The sequence below is a fragment of the Lissotriton vulgaris genome, chromosome 1_2 (genome assembly GCF_964263255.1).
Source record: "Lissotriton vulgaris chromosome 1_2, aLisVul1.2, whole genome shotgun sequence".
In the NCBI taxonomy this organism is placed as follows: Eukaryota; Metazoa; Chordata; class Amphibia; order Caudata; family Salamandridae; genus Lissotriton; species Lissotriton vulgaris.
The window spans coordinates 104,678,187-104,705,322 of record NC_141686.1 but is presented as its reverse complement, the minus strand read 5'-3'; the positions used below and the strand labels follow the sequence as shown (position 1 = coordinate 104,705,322).

At 45.9% G+C, this 27,136-nt stretch overlaps 1 protein-coding gene across 1 annotated transcript in view; it reads right to left on the bottom strand.

The window, feature by feature from the left end:
• Positions 1-3,458: 3,458 nt before the first annotated feature.
• The window catches only part of MANSC1 (MANSC domain containing 1), a 137,101-nt gene continuing 113,423 nt past the window's right edge, over positions 3,459-27,136 (bottom strand). Inside the window, exon 4 of the mRNA XM_086952927.1 lies at positions 3,459-6,841. Coding sequence (XP_086809053.1) covers positions 5,667-6,841 — 1,175 coding nt within the window. The 3' untranslated portion in view covers positions 3,459-5,666. The remainder of the gene's footprint in view (positions 6,842-27,136) is intronic.

Genomic DNA, 27,136 nt, shown 5'->3' with positions numbered 1-27,136 from the left:
CACCACACCAGGCTGCTCGCACCACTGTTGCGGTATGATCCCGACTGGGGCGCAACCCCCACCGGCGGTGTAAAATCAGAAAAAAAGGGTAAAACTAAAGCATCTTGAAAGATATTTAAGTGCAGCCCAGTACCCTGCACAGCTTCAACTGCCTGGACGGAAGTGAAACTCAAATCCTCACAATACAAAACAGAATCAACTTACATCAGGCATAACAATGACCTAAGCAAAGGTGACAATGAAGCTGTAGATCTAACAAGCGGCCAGGCCGCCGGAGTGATGGTTCTGCAGCCCAGCCGGAGAGCACTATCTCCAGTCACAGTAAGTCAGTTTGTAGTGCCAGCACTGCATAATGTGCAGCGGTGCTGTTGGTTGTGCTGCAGGCCAGCCTCTGACTCTTTCAGCCGTAGAGGGCCGGCCACGGGGGCCCACTGGTGCATGCCTGAACTCTGAATCATCTGTTGCACTGACTTTATATTACTATGAAATTTGCTTTTTTTTGCTGGTGTGCAGTCGGAATGAGGTTAAAAATGATGATTGATCTCATTCATGATCGGGGTCGGTTCTAGGGCGGTGCGACCGGTGCCACCGCACCGGGGCTGGCTTCCTGAGGGGACTGTGTTTGCAAGTTTATTATGTTTTTTTAACCCCTTCGATGCTCATGACGAGCTCAGCTCGTCATGAGGCACAGTGGAGCTGTGCTGATGACGAGCTGAGCTCGTCATGAATAGTAGGAATGACCCTCATACAACACGTTCCTTTCCTCCGGTAATTACCAGGTCTCTCAAAAATGTCGAGACAACTCCTGTGATTAATTATCTTCCTGGAGAGACATCAGCGTTTTCTATAGTTGAGGTTTTGACTTATTTGAAGTTAGTGCAGAGGGTTAATATGCCTGCTGCAAAGACCGTGTACCAAGTAGAGAGTGTACATAATGTAAACATATCAGCAGGTTAATGCTTTTAAAAGAGACATCCTTTTGTTACTTGCAATTTACAACTTAAAGTCCTAATATACAACAGTGAGCTATTAACTTTTATCATAGAACTGCATACACACTGCAAAGTATATTTTAGAACATTGATTAAAGGGTTAATTTGGCTGGAAACCGATTCTTATGATTAAAGAACACTCCAAACTATTTTGTTTCTTTTTCGACTCTGAGTTTGTGCTTCTCCACACCAAGCACTCCTAAACTATACTGCCCATCAGTATGGATGACATGTCACTTCTACACCTTGTAGTCCTCTGGCTTATGTAAAAATTCCTATACACTGATTTACACACGTATGATTGGTTGTCTCTGTGTGATGCTAAGTGCTCTGACACCCTACAATGGTATGCGTGGCGCTAGATAACTAACAATGCATCTGAAAGAAATTGGTTATGGAGACTTTGGGCCAGATGTACGACCTGCCGAATTGCTTCGCATTTGCGGTTCACAATTTGCAAGGTGCTATTTGGCACGTACAACAGTGTGTTTAACACTGTATGCGAATCCCTGTATGACTTTGGTTTAGACACAGTTGTGCTTCAGTATAGAAGAGACAGATGTGCGAATTTGACTGTTGCCGGCCTCCCACCTTAGGCTTCGGGCTAAAAGCGCCAAGATGCTCCTTGGAGTGACAGCCGCGCTATATAAGTACACACTTACATTACATTACATTACATCCCAACGGGGTCGCAAATTGAGAGGCTCATAAATATTAATGAGCCTCTCGCAATCTGCGAGCCCATTTAGAATGACAGGCCCTTCCCGGGATGGTGGCCTGTTGGGCTCAGCACACCACCATGTCTGCGACTGCTTTTAAATAAAGCAACTTTTTTTTTTTTAAATGCAACCCATTTTCCTTAAAGGAAAACGGGATGCATTAAAAAAAAGAACAAACATTGTCGCACAAGGCGCCACCAGCGCTAAAGCCGGCCCTGTTCATGATGCATAAAGAGAACTGCAGTCCCGCAGTCGGTCTCCTCACAGCGGAGTTCACTAGTGCGTCAGCACACTTACTAGTCCAACTCGTTTTGGTTAGGGGGGTAGACTTAGGGTTTACTCGCGAGAAAGTGTCACTAAGTCATTGAAATGTCACTCATAATTACACTGAAATTATGAATATGTCACACACAGCAAGCTAAAACATTGGCAGCTATGCTCCCAGTTCACTTAAATGTAGGGTGATCAGATTTCTAAATCTAAAAACCAGGACATTTCCCGAAAATAGAAGTAGGACTAAAATTTTTCATCGACCAACGGGGCAGAATGACGTATAGGCCAGCGCTCACCAACGTAGCAAACACGGACAGCGGAGCACTGCGGGGAATACATTAATACAACTTTCACAGTCCAGCATAAGTGATTTCTGAGAAGTCTTGTGCTTAATCGTGCATTGAAACACCTAAAACTTCGACAAGTGAAGAATTTAATGAAATTTGCAAGGAGAGATGATCAAATCTCGGGACGGTCCCGGCAAATCTGGACCACCTTGCCACCCTATCTAAGCGTCGAGAGATTGGGTTATGGCACACAACTAGTAATAGACAACATTTGAATGCTGGGCAATTTCACCAAACTGTGGAGTTCTTGCGCCATCTAGTGGTAACATGTTTATACATTAAATTCACTTTCTAAATCCAAGTCCTTTGACAAGACATGATTGGGTGCGTACTGGGATTTCTTCCGGTCGGGCTAATTTAGAGATGACAAGGAGCCCGTATTCATTACAGAGTGCTTGAAATGGAATAATAGACCTATGTGACTCTTAGAGTATATCCATCCGTATCCCTTCCCTATGTATTTAGAGATAACTCTAACCACTAGTCTCTTCTTTGTGTGACTTTACATCTTGTACATTTGCAATCTTTTCTGTTTGTATCTTTTATGTAACGCATGTAATCTTTAGTCCTTATGTTTTGCAACTAGTTCTTATGTAAAGCGCTCTGACACCTTGGGGTAAAGTTCGCGCTATATAAAATCGCATTAAATAAATAAATAGATACCCTGTACCAGGAGTACCTGTTTGTTTTGCGAAGTGCCGGTACTCTACAATTAAACGTATTCCTTCACTCTTGAGAAATGCAGGTAATCTCCCGCTCAAAATAGAAAAAGTGCCAGTACTCCGTACCTTCCCATTTATAGCACTGGTTACACATAATCGAATTCAACAATACCACTGTTTGTATTTTATGTAAAGCTCTGTACGAGCGAGTATTTTATTCACACATGATTTGCAAGTTTATTCCAGTTTACAATACCCGCAGCCACCCCTTGGATTCTTAAATATGCCCCTTAAGGGTGCGAGAACTTGTTCATCAGCTGACTGGTTTCGGCTCTGCCTTCCTGGCTCCTCTGCTCTGGTCACTGGGGGGCAGTCCGACATGGTGGCACTTTATTCCTGCAAGGTTTGGTTTCTTGGCCGCCGCTCCCAATTCAAATGTACAAAAGAAGCGCAAACACAAACCGGTTTAAGGCGGCACGTTTTAATGGCACGCACACATTCTCCAGACTCCCCTCTGAAATCATCACCTCTTTCCCCTAAAGTCAGTGTCGGCCCCAGACCGGTTAGAAGAATGTAAACAATGTCATATGAAAGGCAGCCATTGAATCCGTTTCAGATCAGCCCTGGGTCTGGCCCATTATATTGATTAACACAGCGAGCAGACCATTAAAAACAGAGGATTGACGCCGCTTCGTTTTAAAGCTATAGAATCGAAATTCTAGTCATCCCTGGTCATCATTGTTGTGCAACTTTTTCTGGTCCCTTTTTCATGGAAAAAACATTATCCTTCACCCCACGTTTTGGAATAAATGAGGAGAACTTATTGCTCAGATTCCACTAGGTTCATTAAAATAGCCTTTTTCCAGGATTCACCAGAGGTACTTGTACAACTGCCATTTCACAGGATTAAAAGAGAACTGATTTTTTTCAGTGGCCATCACAGCATTTCAATTGCCCCTTACCTGCAGGCTGGAGGTAGGGTAAGCAACAGATGCCTTGGTTAAACACACACATAGTTCCAGAGAAATGCAATAAATCTACCAAAATCAAGGAATAGATCAACATTTTGTTTTGATAAACATTTTCAAGACTCCTGTAAATGTGAAATGTCTCTCTCCCTATAGGTCAGAGTTACATGTACCAAGTACATCAAAAAAGGGTTTATACAATTCCTGAGTTCCCTGGAAGTCTTCTTCTAGCATCTTTCTGCAGTTTTCGTTGTGCAGCCTGTCTTGCACCTCCAGGTGTACTCTTAAATGTGGGTAACACCCCAAGATCATAGCCAGGGGTTGTAGCAGATGCGTTACAGGTCAGAGAGTGAAAGCAGCTATACACACACCAGAGACGTGTGTTGAGTGGAGAGCTTCACACTTTTCTTTTGACAAGTTTCTAAATTGTAGAAGGGTTTATATAAGAGCACCAAGCCATCTCAGAGAACCCGAGATCACTGCTACAATCTGGGGAGCTGCTATTCCTATGTCCCCGAGGACCAACTCCAGGTTTCAGGGCAAGAGACACCGGGATGGAGACATCTCGCATTCTTCTACCATTTACCGTATAAAAAACATATTGATATCTCTGAAACTTCCCACTGAGGAAACAAGACTACAACCTGAGATAGATAAAAAAAAATAATGTCTGAACTCAAATGAAAAATATCGCCCCTGCATAGCCGCTAGATGCGACCCCAGGCAGTTCATATCCCAGTTCTCGAAATTCCTAAGTCATAGTCAGTCAGCGATACCGTAGATATGGCTCCGATGGCAGGCTTTTCCAGGCATTTCCTCAAACGTGGCAGACTTGCTCCATACCATTGAGAAAAGCAACACGAACTGAATAGGAAAACAGTTCCATGTCAATGACTAATCGATTGATCACTATATCTGAACAGGTATCAAGAGTGCTCAGATTGTGCCGGAGAATGAAGTTGCAAATCGAGTTTGAAATGAGAACCCCCAGGGCAATACCAGTCCAATGAAAAACCAAAGAAATTAGATAACAAGATTTGAGGTAGAAAAACATAGCAAAAATCCTCAATCATGAAGTACTGAAGTACTGAAGAAAAGATGGGTGATGGACAAAGATTTGTGAAAATGTCTGGAACCTGAAAATGTAGTCTGGTTGATCAAAGGTGACTGATGAGAGGGAACATTTTAACCATACAAGGAATCTGATGTAGTCCTAATTACTTATCAACAATGGGAAATCCCTGAGAAAAATGTGGAAGTAAATCATGGTACAGGCAACTGACTCAAAAAGTTGCTGACAACATTTGTACCAAGGGCCGGACAAGATTCTGGAGACAGGGGATCAATAGGAGGCGTCCTGTGTTACCCTAAGTGGTTTCTCATTTCTTGGTTTACATTTTTAGAGAACCATGCATTGATCTATCCGCTCCTTGCTTTCTATCCTGACCCAAGCACTCACTCAGTCCTTGCCAGGCCTCCAGTCCATGTTCTGAGAGGTCCCTATCCCCTTTCTGTTACTGCTTTCTCTCCCCTCAAGTTTGCTTTATGTCCCACCTGCTCCTTGATGGTCTCCCTCATGTCTTCCCGGTTCCCAGTAAGTCTCCCTAAAGCCCCTCATGTTAAATCTTTGCTTTCCATTTTGATCTCATTTGTGCTAAAAGTGCAGAATCCTTACACAAAAGATTCCAGATTTAGAACCAAGTCTTTAGGAATCAATATACATCCCATTGATTAAATAGTCGAGTCTGGAATAGTGTCTTCTGCGCATAGCTTCCAAGGCTCTCCTGGTGATCAGAAATACAACAACTGCAAAGAAAACAACCCCAAATACCAGTGCCGCTAACAAGCCACTCCTGTCACCAGTTTTAGAGTCCGGATTAGGAAGATCTTTTGCGATTTTCTCTTCATAACCTTTGAAGCCATGATTAAAATTCTGTGAAGAAGTCACAGAATCCACCCCCACAAAAGGACTCATTGGAGAAGAAACATTGGTTTTGCTGGCACCTTCTGCAGTGGAATTCCGTGTCTTGGGGAGAGGGGCCTGCGGTCTTTCTTCGGGGGAGAGGACTCTGGATTCTGCAGTAGAGGTTAAACGAATAACTTTTGAAGATGTTGTCCTGGAGAGGTGACTGTTTGCAGGTCGAAGTTTTACAACAGGTGTAGTAGTTAGAGCCATAGTTCGTGGGGGTTCAGTGGTAGTGGTGGAGGTTGTGGTCAGACGAGTTGTGGTAGAAGTGGTGGTGGTCAGAGTGGTAGAGGTTGTGGTGGGCAAAGATGTTATCTTGGCTGTAGTAATAGGGAGAGTTGTTGTGACAGTGGATGTGGTGGTAGGCAGAGTGGTGGTTGTAGGCAAGCTTGTGGTTGTAGTACTAGGCAATGAAGTAGTTGTGGTCGTGGGAGTGGTCTTGGGTGGGGGTGGGGGCCTGGGAGTAGTGGCCCTGAGGGTAGTAGTGGGTATGGTTGTGGTTGTAGACAGAGTTGTGGTTGTCGTGGTCAGAGGTGCAGTTGTCGTTGTAGTGGTGGCTTGAGTAGTTGTCATAATATTAGCAGCAGCAGCACCTGTAGTTGGAAGCTGAAAAATTATACCTGGCTTTTGATAGGATGAAGGTTTGCGGTCTTTTTTTTTCTCTTCTTCTTGGCCTTTCTCTTCTTGGAGCGAAGGATCAATCTTATCTAAATGGTTCACAATGTCCTCCGCCAGGACCATTATCTTAGAGGTGATGGATTTGTTCATACTACTACCAATAGCCAAAGGCTCGGCCTGATTAATAGGTTCAGGATGATTTAAATCCAGGAAAAGTTCATTCTTTTTGTTTCCATCCACGTATGTTGGTTTTGAGTCTTTAGCTTTCGAGTGTGAGTTTCCAGGTAATGCTTTATCTAAAACAAGAAAATACAGTTTTCAGTAAACAGATCAATTCTAGCAATAAGCAATTAAATACAGCCAGTCACTTTCTTAAATACCACAGAGCAGCACTGGCGGCTGCTGTGGGGGTGGGGTGGGTTTCTGGCAGTGTGGTGGGAGGGGAAAAAAAAAAAAAAACAACACTTACCTGGTTGCCGCGTCTCCTCCCTTGTTCCATTGAGGACGCTGCAACAGGAAGCACTCAGGCTCCCAGTCTATCCCAGCCAATCACGGTGCTGCTCATAGCAGCGTCGTGATTGGTCTGAGTGCTGTGGTTCAGCGCTCAGCGAGGGAGTGGAAGCCTGGGTCTGTTCTCCAGCCTGGCTGTAATGCAGCCTGGATGGAGAACATGCAAAGTGTGCATGATGGTTTGGCCAGCCCCAGAGGGCAAGCCAAATTGTCATGGGCGCATAAGTGCACATACCACGCCTCCTCCTGTTGCTGGCTAAAAGGGTTTTTCCAATAACACTGATATTGGGACATTAATAAAGCATAATTTAGGAGTGGCAATACATTAAATATCTGTCGACTTAACATTTGCCAAGCGCTACAAGATGGTGGCACAGTAGTTGGTTGAGTAGGGGGTAAAATAGAAGTTTAATGTTGTTATCTATACAGACCTACATTTGTCTCCCTACTTTATCCCAGTGAACATGCTTAAACTGTGTAGCAAACCAATTAACACATATATCAACATAAGAAGGAATATTCTGGCTCTACCCCTATGCAGTGTATGCATGCTTCAGAGTATAGAAAATCAACAGTTCCTTCCTTTATAAGGAAGCCATATGTACCATTGGTGGGCTGGTACAGAGCCGCCCATTCTTCGGACCAGGCTGCGACATAAAACAACATTATCAGTCCTGCCCCTGCACAAGACAAGGTGTACTACTCCTCTAGTTAGACATACAAGCCCAGCTGCTTGTGGAAGAACTGAAAGGCATATTGGCAGCACAACAGTAAAAGATACTGCGCGTCTACCTGGGCTACCAAAGAATCCTATAGCTCCCAATATGTTTTAACCCACACCAGAGGTACAGACTGGAAGTTAAGATGGTTTATTTTCACTTTTAGGTTTGTTGACCTTCTAACTGTTGTACTATCCTGGGTCTAAGCTCCGACGTGAGATGAATGAACCTAGGTTGATGTTTGTACGGTGCAATGGAAGTAAACCTGAACGGTCTTTGTGTATGTCATGCTATGTAATGCTACAAAACTCAATAAAGATGATTAAAAAAAAAAGTAAATGACACTAGGATACTATACTTGAAATCCATTGTTTCTATATGTCACCATTTTCATGGTCTGGCTTGACAGTACTGCTGTCGCCAGACAATTATGTGAGCATAACTAGAGAGGAGCTTTGGCTCAGCCAACATGTTGGGAGCCAGGAGAACATATTTTGGTTCAAGCAGAAGTTGTGTGCTTCCACAAAAAAGTGTTTGCCTTCCACACAGGGGTGATCATTTTGTTTATTTATCGAGATGTCCGAGTTAGACTTTCAGGGGCACACACAATAGTGTAATACTGTTAAAGTATCTTACATAACTAGATACTTTAAGTAGTTTTTAGCTGGCAGCAGCACAGATGGGCGTAGGGTAGTCATTAACCTACGAGCATTTTTAGGTCTGGCTTTACAGTGCAACTCTACCTGACCTTTTAACCTACACCAATAGAATGTTACAATTCTATGCTTCTCATCACAAATACATTTATTTGCATGCTATTTACATATAATGCTTCACATTACCATACAACACTCTTTTAAAGCCAGACCTATTGGCATTGCCAGTGCTTGTTTTCATTTCGCTGTCTTTCCAAGTCATGGCCGATTCAGAGTAAAACCCACACCAACTGGTGAAACTTTAGATGGCTCCCCGGAATACTTCAAGTGTTATTAAAAATAACACAAATGACAAATTATAGTTGAAACAGATTTGTATTATTGCAGAGAAACACACGCAACGCCACAGGGGTGACGTGAATGCTGTATCCATGCCTTCCTGGATGGTCTCTGGTAAAGTCCACACCCGCTCCAGCCTGTCTACAGCAGTCCCTCTCTGCTGGAAGGACAGAGTACAGGGAGGCTGTCTCTCTGTTTACCAAGAGGGCGGACTGGCTGTTCACCCACTCAGCAGTCGCTGGGAGCTGGGTGTGACCCAGATACCCTCGGGCGACGGGCCTGGCTGTGAGCAATGAATAAAGCAAAATCCATAAAACTGGGTGCGGTGGTAAACTACTGCAGACACAAATTACACTGAGAAAAAAGCAGACAATAATATTTTCTAAATACTCAACAGATCTCAAACAACACAACATAGCTTTTTTATGTAGTGCCTCATGACACACCTGCCTTTTCTAAGCTCTTTAGCTAACAGATGTTACTATTTTTTTTAAGTAAGTAATAAATTTATTGTGCAGTTAATTAAAACCATTACAATGATTGACCCACTATTATAAACAATAAAACCTCAATTTTCTTTATAAAAAAGCTGATAGCCATAGTTAAACAAAAACATGCGTTAAGATTGGGAAGAAAATCCACACCCCCGGCCTCGGTAGTCCATAATCTTGTTTCTTCACTTCGGCCGGCGAATATCAGTGGCAGTCCGTGAGATAAAAGTACCCCCCTTATTAAAATCTTGACTTCAGAACGATGACAGACCGGGATGCGCCGATTTAAAGTGCATAGTGCTGCCTCGGCTTCCGTTGGTTTGTGCAAAGTATGTCGTATAGTTAGCCTTTCAATGGTTTCCTTTGAGGTTTGGGTGTGGAGAAAGAAACTTGACATTGTATGCTTAACACACTGTTATGGTTGTGTGCACTTTTTTTTAAAATGTAGGTCAGCTGCAATTAAAAACTTTACCAGACAGCAGCTTAGTTGAGTATCTTGGCCAGAGAAGCTTGCAAGCACCGCTTGTCTGCATGACCGTATTTGGTTTTTGTTGAAAATTGGTCTGAGTAGTTGCCGGCGCTCCTGCATCAGCTCGCGGCAAATGGTTATAATGTGGACTATGTCCTCCTCTCCTTCCCCACAAAGGCGGCACACTGCTGGCTTTGGAGGGGGCAGGTGGTATGCTGTCGGCAGCAGACCTAACCGAAATTTCAGAAACTTCTCTTTAATGGTTCTGGAAAAGTTAGAGAGGAGGTAAGCTTGCGGAGTCGCTTTACTATAAGATTGTATAGTTAGCCAGCCATGCGAACGTTCAGTCAAGGCCGCTTTGTCCTGTAAGATTGACTCTTTTTTAACAGTGTTATTTACGATTTTCTTGAAGCTTGCCATGGTCCCAGGCGTTGCCCAGAGTTGCCGTAAGCCCAACTGGTCCAGTGCAGTGTCCAAGAACAGTCTGGCTGGGCAAGTTACTTTCGTTTCTACTTCTCTCCACAAATAGAAATTTAAAGTTTCTGGTTGCCCTTTTTTGATCTTAAACCAGGTTTTAACAAAGGCTCCTTTCCTGTCCAGCTCCTGTTTTTGTATACCAAATTCCAACCTCATTTGCGCTGGAGATGTATATCCAGGCAGCCCGTATATAATTCTTAGCGCTCTGGCGATGGTACCATTTAATGTTTCCGCATCCCTCCCTCTCATGGCTTCGCTTCCATAGGTGATAGATGGTATGAGTTTGGCCTGTATCACCTTGGTCAGAGGGAGGAAGCTCGGGCCAGCGGTTATGTTCTTCAGGTTTCTTAGTGCTACTGCTGTCATAAGCCCCCTCTTTTTTATTGCCTCAAATTGTACTTTGTAATTGCCTTTGCTATCGATCATAACCCCCAGATATTTGTAGTCTTGTACGACTTCAAGCTTGCATTTTGCCAAGTGCCAATTGTGTTTTGTTTTTGTTTTCCGGTAATTTATACACATGACTTTTGTTTTGTCTTGGTTGATGCTTAGTTTGTTAGTATCCGAGTATTGAGATGTAATGTCCAGCAGACGTTGTAAACCTATGGGTGTCCGACTGATAAGTACTAAATCGTCTGCATATAGGAGATTAGATAGCTGGTGACCACCTAGCTTTGGTGCATGCGCGTTGCTTCCATTGAGTTGAACTGAGAGCTCAGCCATAAATAGATTGAATAGTGTTACTATTAATCACTCAATTTACAAGCCTTCGGAGGATGGGAGGCTGAGTTGGCCCTGCTGGGATTCGAACACCTCACCTGCTGATCGCCGCTTTGTTTCAACGGCCAACATTCAGCTCAGGGAACTAGTTTGGATTAGGGTGTCTCAGCAGCCCTCCAGGAGCCCCCACACCTCCTGAACACTGCCCATCTTCTTGACCCGTCTCTTCCTTGCCATCGTTTTAGTAGAGGAGGTGCCTGGTGGAAGTGGGAGCTGCTGAGGCAAGAGCGAAGGGGTCTGGGGTGTAGCGCCTGGACAGGTAGGCAGAGCAGAGGCTTAAGACCGAGCTTAGAAGGGACCTGCTTAAGCTCCATACCGAATGACACTTCTGTGGCAGGCCCCTGAAGGCCCAGGATGGCTCTCGGTGGCCAAGAGCTCCACTGCACACCGGGAGCTGGACGTGCTTTCATCATGCAGCTTACGGACTTGCAATGTCATGCTTGCGTCAATCCTGCCACTGCGCCAAAACACAAGGTCCTGTCCTCGAAAATAACGCAATAAAGTAAGTGGACCACAGGACAAGGCTATTTTCAATAACCAAGATATCATGAATGCTCCAGAATGAAAGTCACCATTGGAGCAGCAGTTGGACTGAACCATCAAATTCACTGCAGCAAATACATTTCCCTTACCTAAAGGATGAGGAGGTTTGGCTAATATGTTAGACAAAGGCATGGGTGAAATATCTCTTACACTGGTGTACTCTCAAGTAACTTCGTGTTGCACTTGTTAAGTGAAACACCAGAACTTCCGCGAGCACGCAGGAACAGCGAGTGAGATTAGGACACAGGCAGCTGGCTTTCGCGGGGTTTGTTTTCTTTGCACCAAGATATACTGCCACATGATGGGTTTGCATTAGTAATTACATGCACTTTCGCGTAAGGTTTTGAAGAGGTCAAGTAATTATGTAAATTACGCACATTTTCGCGCACCCCTAGTTACAAAGAATTTTCTGCTCAATGGATGTGTCCAGGTGAGAAAGAACCTGAGCCACAGGCAGGCTAGTGTGGCTTCACTCAATTGTCTTGTGTGTATTTTTCTCCTGACATTACTAGCTGTAATTTGATTTTAGTATTAAATCTTTTTATTGAAAGATAATCGCACATACACAAAAGCCATTTGCCCATATAGCCCCCATTACTCGTAGCGTAGCTGAGTCCAAGGCTGAAACGGAACGGACAAGACCATTCCGCGCTGCGGGATGAGGCTTGCTGAAAAGCACTTTGCATGTACAAACAATTAACAAATGAAATAAAAAAAACACAGCCATATAGAACCCCCAAACCGCCACCCCAACCCTCCCCTCTCCTCCCCACCCACCCACCCCCTGTATTCCAAATCCACCATTCAACTCGTTTAAGTGTGCATACCCACTAGCCCATCGTCGGCCGCTCCATATCAGAGAGACGAAGTAAGCATAGGTAGCAGAGACAGGTGACCTCGGAATTCGGAGCCAACAGGGACAAAAAGTGTTGCCACAACTCTGCGTACTTAGCCCCCTCCCCTGCCATTGTCAGAGAAAGCTTCTCCATATCCAACACGAACCAGAAACGGTGGAGCCAACCATGGAATGTAGGGACATGTGCAGTGCGCGAGTATATTCTGCATAGCGGAGCCTAGCGCAATAGCAATCAAGCGACCTCTGCGGGAGTGCAACAGGTATGTTACTGGGTTGGCAGACCCAACAATACATACGAGGGGAATCGTGGGATATTGGTTTTCAGTACACCCGAAGATGAACGCAATCCCAGAGTAAGTGCACCAGTGTGCCTACCTTACCGCAGCCCTGCCAACAAGTCGCCTCTCTAGTGTGATCCATTTCGTGCAGCCGCTCAGAAGTATAGTACCAATAGGTTACAATCTTAATGAGGGTGTCAGTAAGCCCTATGTGGTATGCAGAGTGCCTGGCTCTATAATATATGCCTTCCCATTCCTTACGGCTGTGTGTTCTCCCCAGTTCCCTCTCCAAGCGCGCCTTACCCGGGCTGTAAATGTGAGTGTATTTAGCATGCAACATACTGTACAAATCCGAAATTAGTTTTGTGTCCTATTTGCGTGTAATTAGCCAATGTTCGTATGGCGGCAGCAGCCGCCTATCAGCCATAGAACGTACTAGCTCGCTAAGTGCCCAGTGTCGCGCTTGCAGGTATCGAAGCCTCTTTGACTCTGGCATCCCATACTCTTGTCTGAAATGAGGAAAGGGCAGAACTCCCTCCACTGCGTACAAATGGAAGAGATACCTACACCCAGCTGGCCTCCATCTCGCATAGGCCACCGAATCCATGCCTGGAGTAAAATCAGGATAGTTCATTAAAGGGGTAAGTGGGGACGGAAAGGTGGTGAGCTTGTGCTTAACATTGGTTTGGTCCCAGACTTCCATGGGAACCCTAGTGAGGTATGAGGCATACAGATTGGAAGGTCTGTGCTGCCTTCGGAGGAAGGGAATCCTCTGGAGCGGGTGGCCCGCCATCGCCTGGTCCTGAAAGAGCCAATGCTTTTCAGCATCCCATCTACTCCACTCCACAAGGAGACGCAGCTGAGCAGCTTGAAAGTAGAGCAACAAATCCAGTAAACCAAGTCCCCCACCTTCTGGGGGAAGTGTCGCCAATCGCAATTTTAGACGCAGCTTCCTCCCGTTCCAAATAAACTGAGCTAGTTCGGATTGTGTTTGTTGTATCCAACCCAGTGGTGGTCGCAGGGGAATGGTGCAGAACAGATATAGGATCTGGGGGAGGATTGTCATCTTAACTCCTGCCACTTTCCCCAGCCAAAACAAAGGATAGTGTTTCCACCTCCCCAGTTCCCGCCTAATTTTCTGTCGCAACAGGGCGTAATTAACGCTTACTGTGGCCTGAAGCGAGGGGGCCAGCGGGATCCCAAAGTTCGGGATCGCCTCCATCACCCAGTGACAGGGAAACAAGCCCTGCAGAAACTCATGGGTGGATCTCTCCAAGGACAGGTCGAGTGCCATCGACTTGCCCATGTTGACCTTGAATCCGGCCGCTTGCGTAAATAACTCTAGGTCCTCGAGGCATGCGGGCAGCGACTCCGTCAGGTGAGACAACGAGAGGAGGACGCCGAGCATAAAGACTAATTGTATGAACGTAACCTCCGAACTTTATTCCCTTTACCCTCTGGTTAAGCCTCAACCTCTGTGCCAATGGCTCCATGTATAGGGCGAAGAGAAAGACGACAAGGGACACCCGTGCCTAGTTCAATGGCGAACCGGGGGGAGGTGCAGCCATTAACACGGCACTCCGTTGGGAATTTGTAGCATTTTAGGACGTACAGACGGCACTTCTCTCCCACCCCACCTTCTCCAAAACTTTCTCCAAATAGGACCAATGGACCATATCGAACGCTTTCTCGGCTTCGATAGCAAGCATCATGAATTCCCTCTGCGTAGGCGTAGCTTTCTCTACAAGATGCAAGGCCCTCTTGGTGTGGTCAGAAGTTTGGCGCTCCGGGATAAACCCCGCCTGATCCGGGGCTACTAGGCCTCCCATGTGAGGCGCAAGGCGGGCAGCCAAGATTCCCGTGTACAATTTATGATCAACATTAAGGAGAGAGATAGAACAGTATGCCCCGCACTGCGACTGATCCTTTCCTGGCTTAGGAATGACCGCAATAGAAGCCTCCAATAGGTCCCACGGGATCGCCCCGGGTTCTGAAAAGGAAATAAAAAGTCATGTATGAAGGGGAGCGACCTGTGCACAAAATGTCTTCTAGAAGCTGGCAGGAAAGCTAATTGGCTCAGGCGTTTTCGCCAACTTAAGACGGGAGATGGCTGTGATAACCTCTTTTGGCCTAATGTCACGCTCAAGATGTTCTGCCTGATCTTTCGTAAGGGCTGGGAGGGAAACTGAGTCGAGAAAGGCCTCTCCGGCGAAGTCCCCTGCTGGGGAACCGGCGTAGAGGTCGGCGTAGAATTCGCTAAAGGCACAGGCGATATCAGCATCCTCTGTGATGCGCCTACCGTCCTTCCGGAGAATTTCCTGCACACTCTGACGCCATCTAGTTTAGCGCAGTTTGTGAGCTAGTAGGCGCCCACACCGATCTCCACCAGTGTAATATGCGTGCTTTAGCAGCAGAGCCGCAAATTTTGCCCGATCCGGATTTATAGCCGCTAGTTGTTGCCGAACCGCCTTAAGTTGCCTCCAAATTCGAGGAGCTCCCGTTCTCTGGTGCATTTGCTCCAGCTCCCTAGTCTGCTGAGAGAGCTCCTCCCGCTTATGCGCGCATTCGACATTATCTGCCGCTGAAATTACTATAAACTCGCCCCTTATTACAGCCTTCAGCGCTGCCCATTGTGTCGCAAGTGTGGTGTCTGCAGTGCTATTGTGAGATAGATAGTCCGTAATAACTCGCTGTATCCGTGCAACCACCTCCTTGCGGTGTAATAATGTCTCCTGAAGGTGCCAGATCCGTGTCGTGCGCAGGGTAGGGGGAAGGGAGAGGGCAACTGTCACCAGTGCGTGATCCGATAGGGAAGCAGTCCCAATATCCACTGCGGTCGCAAGCGAATACACGGATGACAAAGCTAGCATGTAATCCAAGTGGGTATATGTTTTGTGTGCATTAGAATAGTAGGAGTATTCCCGGCTCCGGGGGTGAAAGCTGCGCCACAAATCCGCTAGGCCTAACTCGCTCAAGCGGGACAACCCCTCCGATGAGAGGGCACCTGTTTGGGAAGTGTGTTGGGATGATCTGTCTAAAGTGGTTTAAAAGACCAAATTTAGATCTCCCCCCAGCATAACATGGCGGTCTGGAGTTTTGGAATCTTCAGTGATTGCTGAGTGAAAGAACCTCTCCTGACCTTCATTGGGGGCGTAAACTGACCCAATAGTATAACATGGAGGCGCCCAAGGAAAACCTGTAAGTCAACAACCTTCCCTTAATCTCCGCACCTTTGTGCAATACTCTGCCCCTGAATCGCTGAGCCACCAAAACTGAGACTCCTGCAGTCTTCGTAGTACTGGAAGAGAAAAACTGTAGTGGGAACTTCCGGGACCGCAGGCAATGGCAATCTTTCTGCAGCAAGTGTGTCTCCTGTAGGAGTCAGATATCCGCCTGAGAGTGCTCTAGGAATGAGAGGACTGTCCTGAGCTTTACTGAATTATTCAAACCCCTCACATCTAACGTATGGACTTTAAGCTCCGCAGCTGGCATTTACTCGGTTAGAGTCATAAGAGGCTGAAGGAGCACACCTGCATGAGAAGGTCTCTGGCCTTGGAGGTCTCTCCTCCCTGGGTTACTCAGACAAGGGGCACCCATCTTAACCGTTGGCGCTCGGTGGACTTGGAACAACGGATTCCCCCCACAACTGCCCCCCCCCTCCCCCCAAACAAAACAAGGTAAGCACAATGGTAGAGTCCATCCTCCGTAGGTGATTGGAAGTATAGTGAATCGGGGTTAGTCGTCTAACTCAACGACCCCCCTCCCGCCAATGGCCTAAGAAATATAACAAGCAAACAGTTGGCCTTGGAAAGTCCCGAAAGTCAGCCGGTTGGGGATGGGTTCCGGTCCAACGCCACCGCCTCCACTGTGGCTCGCTGGCCCTCCACAATCGCATCCGCCCGGGGTTTCTTCACCCAGCGCCGCCTACCCTGTTGTTGCCATAGGGGCTTAGAGTCATTCCTGTCCATGACATGGCTCGCCGCATCGCTCTCCTCAGTAGGCGGGTCAATGCCCAGCAAGCGGCAGGCTTCCGACACCAATCGCAGCTGATAAAGTTTGTTGTCCAGTTTAAACTCTAAGCGGAACGCGTGGCCCCAGCTGTAAGAGATGTCACTTTGTTGCAGGTGAGACTTGACAGGCTTGAAGGTTCTGCGGTTTTGCAACGTGAGGGGCGATAAATCCTGAAGCAGAACGGGCGACTGGCCCTGGAAGGACAGTGGATGCATTTGCCTGGCTTTCTGAAGGATCTCTTCCTTAGTGCGAAAGTCTTGTACATAGACCAGGATGTCCGGTGGTGGGGCCGAAGAAGCCCGTGGGAGCCCCACCCTATGCGCCCTGTCAAGGCGATGTTCTGACTCCAGAGGATGTCCCAAAATGTGATTGAAGAGTTCACTCGTGAAACAAAACAGATCCTTCGTCTCATCGGTTAGCTTCACATTCCGAATCCTAACATTGTGTCGCCGGGAACGATTTTCTAGGTCCTCAAGATGGGTCTGAAGGTCGACCTGTTGGTCGTGTATCCGGAGGATTTGCTATTGCAGTGCCGCTATTTCTGTGTCCTTCCCATCGCTCCTATTCTCTAGCTCGGTGACACGCTCACCTATTCCGTCCACATCCCTGCGAACCTCATTAATTTCCTCTATGAACTCCTTCTTTAATGTGTGGATGTCCTCTCTCAATGACTCCAATAAGGCTTTAGTGATTGGCTAAGATCCTGCCCCGAGGTAACTTGAGTTCGAAGCCATGGCGTGGAGTTACTGGCTCGCTTGGACCTTGGCAAATAGATCCTTCACAGTCTTATCCCTCCGCCCTCTGGAAGTGGACATTGCCTGATCCAAGAGCTTCCGCGCCCTCGGGTCCAGTGTGCTCTCTAACCTGCTGTGCCCGAACAGCCCCAGTGGACCCGCCCAACTGCTGGGGATCCAAAATGGAAACGCAACTGGCGGAAAATAAAAACGAAGGAGGACAGAACGAAGTATAAATTACTGCATTAATGTTATGTTAAAAAAATTAAAACGGCAAAAAAGACATATCTAACTCAGCGTATAAATAATTCGGCTAATTCTAGCAAAGAGTTATATAAAATATTAAAAGAATTTACCTCCCCTCGTGCCGAACAGTCTCTTTTTAGTCCCTCTCTAAAGTCGGTAGAGTCGATGTCAGAGTTCTTTGATAATAAAATCAAAGAATCTATTCCTCCTTTCCTAATACTGACCTAGACCATTCTCAGCAAAACAATAGTCTTATACTCTCTCCCCCCTTGGCTGACTGCAAGGAACCTTCCTATTTGACGGAATTCGATCCGATCACAGTCATTGAAACCCTGGAGGGCTTAAGTAAAATAAAATCTGGATCCCCTACGGACCCTTTCCCTCCGCGCCGCTGTGCTAAAATTATGCCATTGCTAGCTAACTCCCTCACTGCAATTTTTAACTCCTCGCTTGAACAAGCCATTGTACCGTCCAAATGGAAACATGCACAAGTAAAGACGATTTTAAAGAAACCTACCGATGACCCTACCTTACCTTCTCATTAACGGCCATTTCTTTGCTACCCTTTTTTGAGAAAGTGCTGGAACATCTAGTAAATAAACGGCTTACTGCTTTTACTGAGGCACACGGAGTCCTGGATCCCTCCCAATCCGGTTTCCGTGCTGCCCATAGCACGGAGACAGCGGTCATCAAGATTGAGGATAACATCAGGCTCGCGGTGGATAGAGGCGAATCAGCTATCCTCATCCTCTAGGACCTCTCCGCGGCATTCAATACCATCTCCCACACCACTTTGAAACATCGTCTGTGGGAGATAGGTATCAGAGGGAGGGCCCTTGATTGGATTGAAAACTATCTTACTGATCGCCTCACAACCGTTCGAGTAGACACTCGGGTCTCCAGTAGCTGCCGTGTAACGGTGGGGGTACCCCAGGGGTCAATCTTAAGCCCTTTACTATTTAACTTTTATTTAACCCACTGGCAAAAATCATCAACTCCTATGGCTTTGAAACTGTGTCGTATGCCGATGATACCCAGCTGCTGATCACCTGCGGTATGGATCTCGTCGGCACGCGTTCACGTTTTAAAGACTGCATGGTTGAGATAAGCAGTTGGATGAGGAACAACAAACTCCAATTGAATGCTAGTAAAACTGAAATATCTTGTTCGGTAAAGCAGAGAAATGCTGGACACAGAGTGGTGGCCATCGGAATTGGGAGTATGTCCCTCCCCTAAATCTGCAGTGCGTAACTTGGGAATAATAATTGATTCCACCTGGTCTATGAAAAACCACATTGCCAAAGTGACAGGGACTTGCTATGGAATAATGCGCAGTCTTAGGAAGATTTTCAGGTGGCTTCCTATAGAAGCTAGAAAACCCTTGGTACAGGGCCTGATCATCAGCCATCTTGATTATGGCAATGCCCTACATGCTGGACTGAACAAGGATTTGCTGGCAAAACTGCAGACCCTCCAGAACGCAGCGGCCAGATTAGTCCTGGACCTGCCTCCTAGAACAGCTTCCACGCCATGTTTGAAAAAGCTCCATTGGCCTCCCATTCGACAGAGAAGCCATTTTAAGATCCTTAGTATGACGCATGACTCTCTGTATAACAATAGACCCAAATACCTCCAAAAGAAACTTAATTGGTATGTCCCCAAAAGATACTTAAGGTCTAGTAACAAATCATTTTTGTTCCAAGCCCTAAAAACTTGGCTCTTCCCCAAGTAATTCTTTTCTATACTGCTTTAGCCTCACTTACGGTCAATCGTTTTTTGCTGTAAGCGCCTTGAGACCTTGCGGTGATAAGTTGCCCTATATAAAAACCTTTGATATGACATGACAAGTCAAGCCTCAGTGGACCCACCGATATGGGCCATTGTGTATGAGCTAAACTGGAGCACCTGCTTGCCTCCTCTGTCCTTGATGGGACCCGACGCACCCTCTCGCATTAAGGCCACCTTAACACCAACTGTGCACCCCAATGTGGACCCGCAACACACACGGCTCCTTACCACTTCGGCATGTCACACCCCATAGCTCCGCATCGTAGGCCAGCCCGAAATGTAGACTGTGTGCTGCTGTGTCTCGACATACCCATGGGGCCCTCCTGCAGTGCCACACTGTCCCTCAGTGGCCCTTCCACACTGCGTAGAACCAGCTGCCCCCCAGGGCGGAGTCAACAGTGGTCTGATAATGCTTCTCAGCTGGGGCTCGGCTAATCTCACTTAAGGGCAGGCCCTCATCGCCCCCAGCGGGGAACAAAGCATGTCTCTCCAGAACCCGCACCATGCTACTAGACTGTGGAGGGCTCCCGGCCAACCTCCACTGCTCAGGCCGGTATGCTGCTTCTAGATCTTCCCGGCCTCTCCACCTGTCGGCGGAGATGGGGGACCCGCACCCCTGCGGCGCCTTCCCTTCCCAGTGGCACCGCCTCAGCGGATCGGTTGCCGCCAACAAATGTCACCGCCGCTCTCAGGGACCCCACCAGCACGCCGAGGACACCGGCCCTCTGCTCCCAATACCCCAGGGGTCCTCACCTCTGCCACAGGCCGCAGCCACAATCCCCTGAGCCCGGGCCCAGAAGGAAGCATTCCCACAAAATGGCAGTCCCGGCTGCTTCCCACCGTTGCTTGGCCAAGGCCGACGTCTGCAACCAGCTCCTTCCCGCTCCGTCCGTAGTCCAGCCCTCATCCTCGGCGCCAAGGAAGTCCTCCTAGGCTTACACCACGATGCTCTCCTCTCCGAGTTCCTGTCCAGCCAGTCACCGTCACTCTCCTGTAGCCGCTGGGGAGACCGCAGCCCCGCTCGCCGGCATGCCGCAGATCACCAGTATCGCCACCAGTCGCCTCTGATGTCAGGCAGGCCAAGCGGGAAGCCCCAACTGCACCACTCGCCCCTGCGGCCTTACGCTTCGCTGGTGTCCCAGATCGCCTCTTCCGCTATGCCACTCTTGCCGGGGGGCGATCGACCGGACCAGCCCCCACTGCGCTGCTGCGAGGCTGCCCTCCTGCTAACCGGGGCTCCATCAGAACCCGCTCTCAGCTCCTCCAGTCCAGGGGCGCTGCCCTCACCACAAGATGGCGGCGTGGGCCTGGCCCCCCGTGTCAACCCAGTCAGCAGCTGCGGGGGGTCAGTCAGACCGCAGCCCTCTGGGCCGTCGCTGTCTACACTCACGCCCCAGTGTCCGCACCGATGCTCCCCGGTCCACCGGGTCTGCCGCCTCACCCCTCAGGAGTCTCGCTGTCAACCTCGGCGCTCGGGACTCTCCTCACTTGCCAGGCCGCCAGGCCGGTCGGCTGGAAGTCGTGGACAGCAAACTTCACCGCAGCAGCCACCTCCGACCCGGAAAGCAGCCCCCGGGGTTCAGGATCAAAGCCGCCACAAGTGCTTGGGCCGACTGATGCTGGAACGGCCCAAGGGCTGGTGCTGTAATAGGCTATCGGCGGGAGCTCCGGAGCTGTCCGTCCACTCAGGCTGCCATCTTGGCCATGCCCTCTGTAATTTGATTTTAATGATCACTGTTCCTTCTTGTCCTGAAGAAGGCCTAAGATGTCAGCTCACTGGCCAAATGGTAAATAGACAGGATTATTGCATTGCAAGTGACACATGTAAAAGGCTCCGTCAGACAACGCCATGAATGGGGTTACATGTGCCATTACAACATGTTGCTGGTTTACTCTGATGTAAACACATAACATGCTGCATCCATAACATTGTTTTGTTCCCGTTCCGATTGTCTTTATGAAGCACAAAAGCCTTGGGTATCAAAGGCATGTAAATTGAGTTCGCTCAGTTACAGGCATAAAAGTATGAATGTGTGCAGGTGTGGTACCTGAATGGTCTTTGTATGAGTGAAGAGGGTGAGGTATGTTTGAATGAAGTGTGTTGTGAACCTTTATGCAAAGTGAATATGTAACAGAATGAGCCATGCATGAGCCGTGTTAGAAGAGTGCACAAGTGGCTTTGACGTAAATGGTGCAAGAAGTGTAGACAAAAGACCCATCTGTGGGCAAGTGTGCACATGTGCAAGTAAAGTGTAGGACTGGGCGGTGAACTCCGCTCCGTTCGCGTAGTTTGCAGAGTTATTCCGACTCCGTGGAGCTCGCAGAGTAAAAAAAATAAAAATCCACTCTGCTTTTCTCCACTCTAGTCTGCCAACGGTAAGTTGGCAAACGCGAGCGAGGAGAATCCAACGCTGAACTGCTTCCAAGCGAGATTTCTCAACGCCGGATGGTGTCTTGTTATCCTTATATATCTTTGGAAGATGGTAAAAAGTGGGTGTTACTGGATGTGGACACTTTAAGAACGTTAATTCATCTTGATTCAACATCCCACAGCTGTACTATCTTTGCATCATGTTATTATAGTCCTCAAAACTGGAGTTATAGTCCTCTTTGTGTACTAGTGTGTAACAGTTTCTATCTGACAATTGTCGTATTGCTTCTTGGCGGAAATATTCCTTCGTCAGCAATACGATAATACGATATTACCTCCTTTGTCAGACGGTTTGCACAAAATACTCTGATCCTTTTGGGTTGCTGATAAGGCGTTTTTTTTTTCATCTTATCTTTAGATTCATAGGTCTTAATTTCATCAAATCTTTCTTTACCGCCTCTTCAAATACATCAATGGCAACCATAGCATCACCTGTAAAAATAATTGATATAGCTTTTAGCTTAGTTTTTGCACTTTTTGCATGATGCCAAATCTTTCTACTTGCGTAATTTCTCTAAATTCTTGTTCCATTTGAGATGTTGACTCAGAATTATCTAGAAAAATCAAGGTCTCAAGATCATTTACTGTTAGCATATCCGTTGCTTGAGATGTTACTGCGGATTTCAGTTGGTAACTGTTTCCTTTTATTTTATAGAACTTATATGAATAAAAATAAATCAATGTGCATCTGGGTATACTCAAAATTCTTAGTTGGACAAAATGTCAGTTCCATTTTTAAAGTTGATTCTTCAGATTTGGTTAGCTGTCTCCGGGTCAGATTTAGAATTGTTAATTCATCAGTGTCTAAACATGTTTGGAGCCCAGTTTGCTTCTTGTTTGTGAGGCTATTCCTTTGTTAATACTGGTTGAAGCCCCTCTTCTCGCCTTTCGTCTTCCTCGAATATTGTGACCCGGGGGCTTGCCTCTGCCCCCTCGTTGCCATGATTGTTTTAGGAGTTGAAATTCCTCGTGAAAAACATGTCTGGCCTGGAAATCGTGTTTGGGGGTCTACACCCTCGTCTTCAGATTGTTCTGTGTCAGTTACAATATCAGCTTGTGATGTTTCTTTTTACTCCATTGTTGAGCTCCATAGTGCTCTTCTTGGTGCATCAAATTTTCTGGCAAAGGTGAGCACTCTGTCCCATTCATAATCACCGGCATCACAATTGAATTTGGTTTGTTTACGTTGTTTAATTTTATCTTCATAATTTAGAAGTTGTTTTTCATTGCTTCTCTCAATTTTTCCTGAATTTTTGCATCTTTATCACTGGAGATTAGGGTCTCTAATTCTTCTATTTCTTTTAAACATTTGTCCCAATCACTACAGGAAAATTCGATAATAATTTTGAGCAGGTCTACTGAAGATTCTGTGGTAAATGCGGACCATTCTTCCAGCAGATTGGGATCTGGATTGTAATATGCTGGTGCTGTGTATATCCTCAAACCTCTAGAAATACAATTAGCATCCACATAGTTCTGCTGTAATGTTGCTTCCCACCATTTGTGTGTTTCACATTCATACACTCTTTCTAATTTCATGAATTTATTTCTGAGACCATCCTGTGTGACTAGGCACGATTCCTTTCTTGTGTCGTCACTCGCGTGTCCCCTTTTTGAAAATGACAATTGTAACTTCACTGCATGCTGCGTCACTGAACATTTAGTTTTAAAATTTCTTTCAATACTTGTATTCACAGACAATCAAAATTCCTCTCTCGCTCGCTCCAGTCGTTTAAATTGTACATCAGTTACAGCCTTATTGCAACGCAGTGTTTTTATAGCCGGAAAATAATCAAATGAGGACTCGAGGATCATCCGACTCACCAGTGCTTAGATCTCAGTCCGCCTTTATTTGCTTGAATCTATTCTGCATCGGTGCTTCGGCGTGGTTTAAATTGTTGCTCCAGTTCACCAGAAAGCACTTAGCACTCCAGAGCGTTGCTTTCTGGTGGACTGGAGCAACAATTCAAACAACCCCGGAGTACCACTGCAGAATCAATTCAAGAAAACAAAGGCAGCCGGAGATCTGAGGACCGGTGAGTTGGAGGACCCACAAATCCTCGTTTGATTATTTCCCGCCTTCAAAAACACAGCCTTGCAATAAGGCTGTAACTGATGTACAAATATAGCAGCTGGAGCAAGAAAGAGGAATTTTGGATTGTCTGAATACAAGTATTGAAATAAACTTTAAAATAGAATGTTCAGTTCGCAGCATGCCGTGAAGCAGCAATTGGAATTTTCACAACTGGACACGCAAGTGACGACACGAGAAAGGAATCGTTCCCAGTCACACAGGATGATCTCAGAATAAATAAATGAAATTAGAAAGAATGTATGAACGTGAAACACGCAAATGGTGGGAAGCAACATCACTTCAGAACTATTTTGATGTTAATGTAGGATTTTGGGGCATGCAAGAGCAATCGAAATGAATGATCATACTTATCCAGTCACAAAAAAATTTGCAACTCATCATAAAAGCAATAGAAACTTATTGCAATTTTTTTGCATGGATCATGTCCCACTGAATGAGAGAGGTGGAGATAGAGTACCTAAATTAAGAAGAATATAGTTCAGATCTATTGTGAACCTGCAAACTAAGATGCCTCTCGGCCTAAATACCGTGGAAGAATTAGCGGTCCACTTAGGGTAGAATATAACAATATCAATGAAAGTTAATACACTGTAAGACATGGCAGCTATAGGAGTTCAAAAGTTCCCCCTTTTTCTTAAATAGATTTTTTTATGTTTGGTAATCAGTTGCAATCATGTAAGCCAGCACTGAAGTTATTGAAGTGAATTAAAATTTATGCAGGAATGTAGGCTCATAAAGAGCTTAATTGTGTGATGGTTTATGCACGCCAAAACAAATTAGGTAAAATCATGAATCAATACCATCAACTATTTTCTGGGAGAAGTATAGAACTCAATTTGCGCACAAGTGTTAATAAACTCGTTCTGTTGTGTGAATTTCTAGTAGGAAGGATTTATGTAATAGAACTATGCTATGAATGATCGGATTAAGATGATTTTATGCGTATATGAGAGTACATATAATTTTGTGCAGAATATTGTATTGACTAGTGAGTGAAATATAGGCTCATTCAGAGCACAATTATGGAGACATGCAGCTATATTCACGAAAATTGTACCAACTAATAATTTCTTAGTGGACAATTGATGGCTCTGGATTATGTAATCAATTGTGCTGAAAATACTCTTTACTGTCATACGAAAATTCGACAGTAAATTATTATAGATTCATTATTTTTGGATTCAGAATAGAAGGGGACTTGTTTTAATATGGCGCTCGTAAAATCGGATTCTGACTGTGTATTAAATACTGGTCCTATTTCGATGTTTATTAATCAACGAAGTTACAGGAAACCATGACCCATGATATGGTAAATATACACAGAAGTGCTGTCAGAACACTGAATGTTGAGAAAGGCACAAGTCTAAACACGTCCTTTGTACTTATAACTCGTTGATTAAATAGAGTTATTTTCCTTCTCGTGAATTTGGTCTCTTCTTTTTGAAGATTGAGCTGGATATAATTTGTGTTATCGTCGCCGCTACGACCGGGGGGTGGGTGTGGGTGTGTGTGTCATCAGTTGCGCCTCTAAAAAAAAAAAAAAAAACAACATCATTTACCCCATTATCTGCAGTTTTGTGGCCGTTCGACCCAGGGGATTAGCCAAGGTTGTGATAACACATTTTTTAGCCCCACTCTTCGTTCTGAAATACTCCCTTCATGAGACATTCTGATACAGGTTGGGAAATATCAATGCAATATATTTACCGGGGCGAGGATATTTATGTGCTGTTAACATGACCTATAGAACCATTTATATGTGTGCGTGAATAAAATGCATATATAATTTATTTAAAAAGAGAACTAACTGGCTGGGAAGTATCCATGCAATATATCTACCCAGGTGAGAATATTTTTGTGCTGTTAACCAGACCTGCAGGTCTAGTTAGATGTGTGCGGGAATACAAAGCATGTATAATGTATTTAAAAAGAGGCCGAACAGCCTGGTAAGTATCCATGCAATATATTTACCTGGAGAGAATATTTAGGTTCTCTTAACATGACCTAAAGGACCAGTTGGTTGTTTGTGCGAATATAATGCACGCAAAATGTATTTCTCAGCGGCATTCGATACTGTCAGCCACACCCTGCTTCTGGAGATACTGGCCGCTTTTGGCATACAAAATCTAGCCTATCAATGGCTTAAATCCTTCCTTTTTGGGAGGACTCAAAGGATTCAATTAGGGGACCTTACATCTGACCTGGGTACAATCAAGTGTGGAGTCCCTCGGGCTCTGCATTATCCCCACTTCTATTCAACATCTATCTGCAGCCCCTAATTGATTCCCTGGTAAACATGGGCTGCAGAATTTTCAACTATGCCGATGATACTCAGCTGCTACTCCGCATCGACAACACGGCATCTGCACAGACCCAGGCCCAAAACATCCTTAGATACACTGAGTTGGATGACAGCGATCTCGTTAAAGATCAAACCGGACAAAACAGAGGTCCTAGTGATTTCAGTTGCTGAATCACCTTGGAGTGACTTGTTCTCGCCTCAGGACTTAGGTCCTATTCCTAAACCATGCTCAAATGTAAAAAGCCTTGGTATAAAGGTTGACCATGAGCAGTCAATGGCTAGCCAAATTTCCTCAGTAGTAGGGACCTGTACACATTTAATTAGACCGCTACGGAAGCTAGTCCCTCTTCTCTCCACTCCTACGCTTCGCACAATTGTTTCTGCAACAATAATCTCAAGATTGGACTACGGGAATGCCCTTTATCTGGGCTTGCCTAAAACTTTGACCAGTAGGTTACAAGTGGTCCTAAATGACGCAGCTAGACTGATCTTTAGGCTACCAAGACGGACCCATGCCTCCCCATTGATGCGCAAACTGCACTGGCTCCCCATAAAGCAGAGGGTGGAGTTTAAAAGTTTATGCACAGCTCATAAAGCAATCCATGGCCAAGCACCCGCCTACATCAAGGAACGTCTTGAGGTTTACAACCCCAAACGATTACTAAAGTCCTCCAATGCACAATTGCTGTTTTGTCCCCGGTACAAACTGGCCACCAAGGGAGGGATATCCTTCTCTGTGCTGGTGCGCCACAGATCTGCAACAAACTACCGGAGCCTCTCCGCAAAGAATCAAATCTGTTGCACTTCCGGAAATCGTTAAAAACACTCTTGTTTAGAGAAATCTTAAGAACTGCGTATCTTTAACC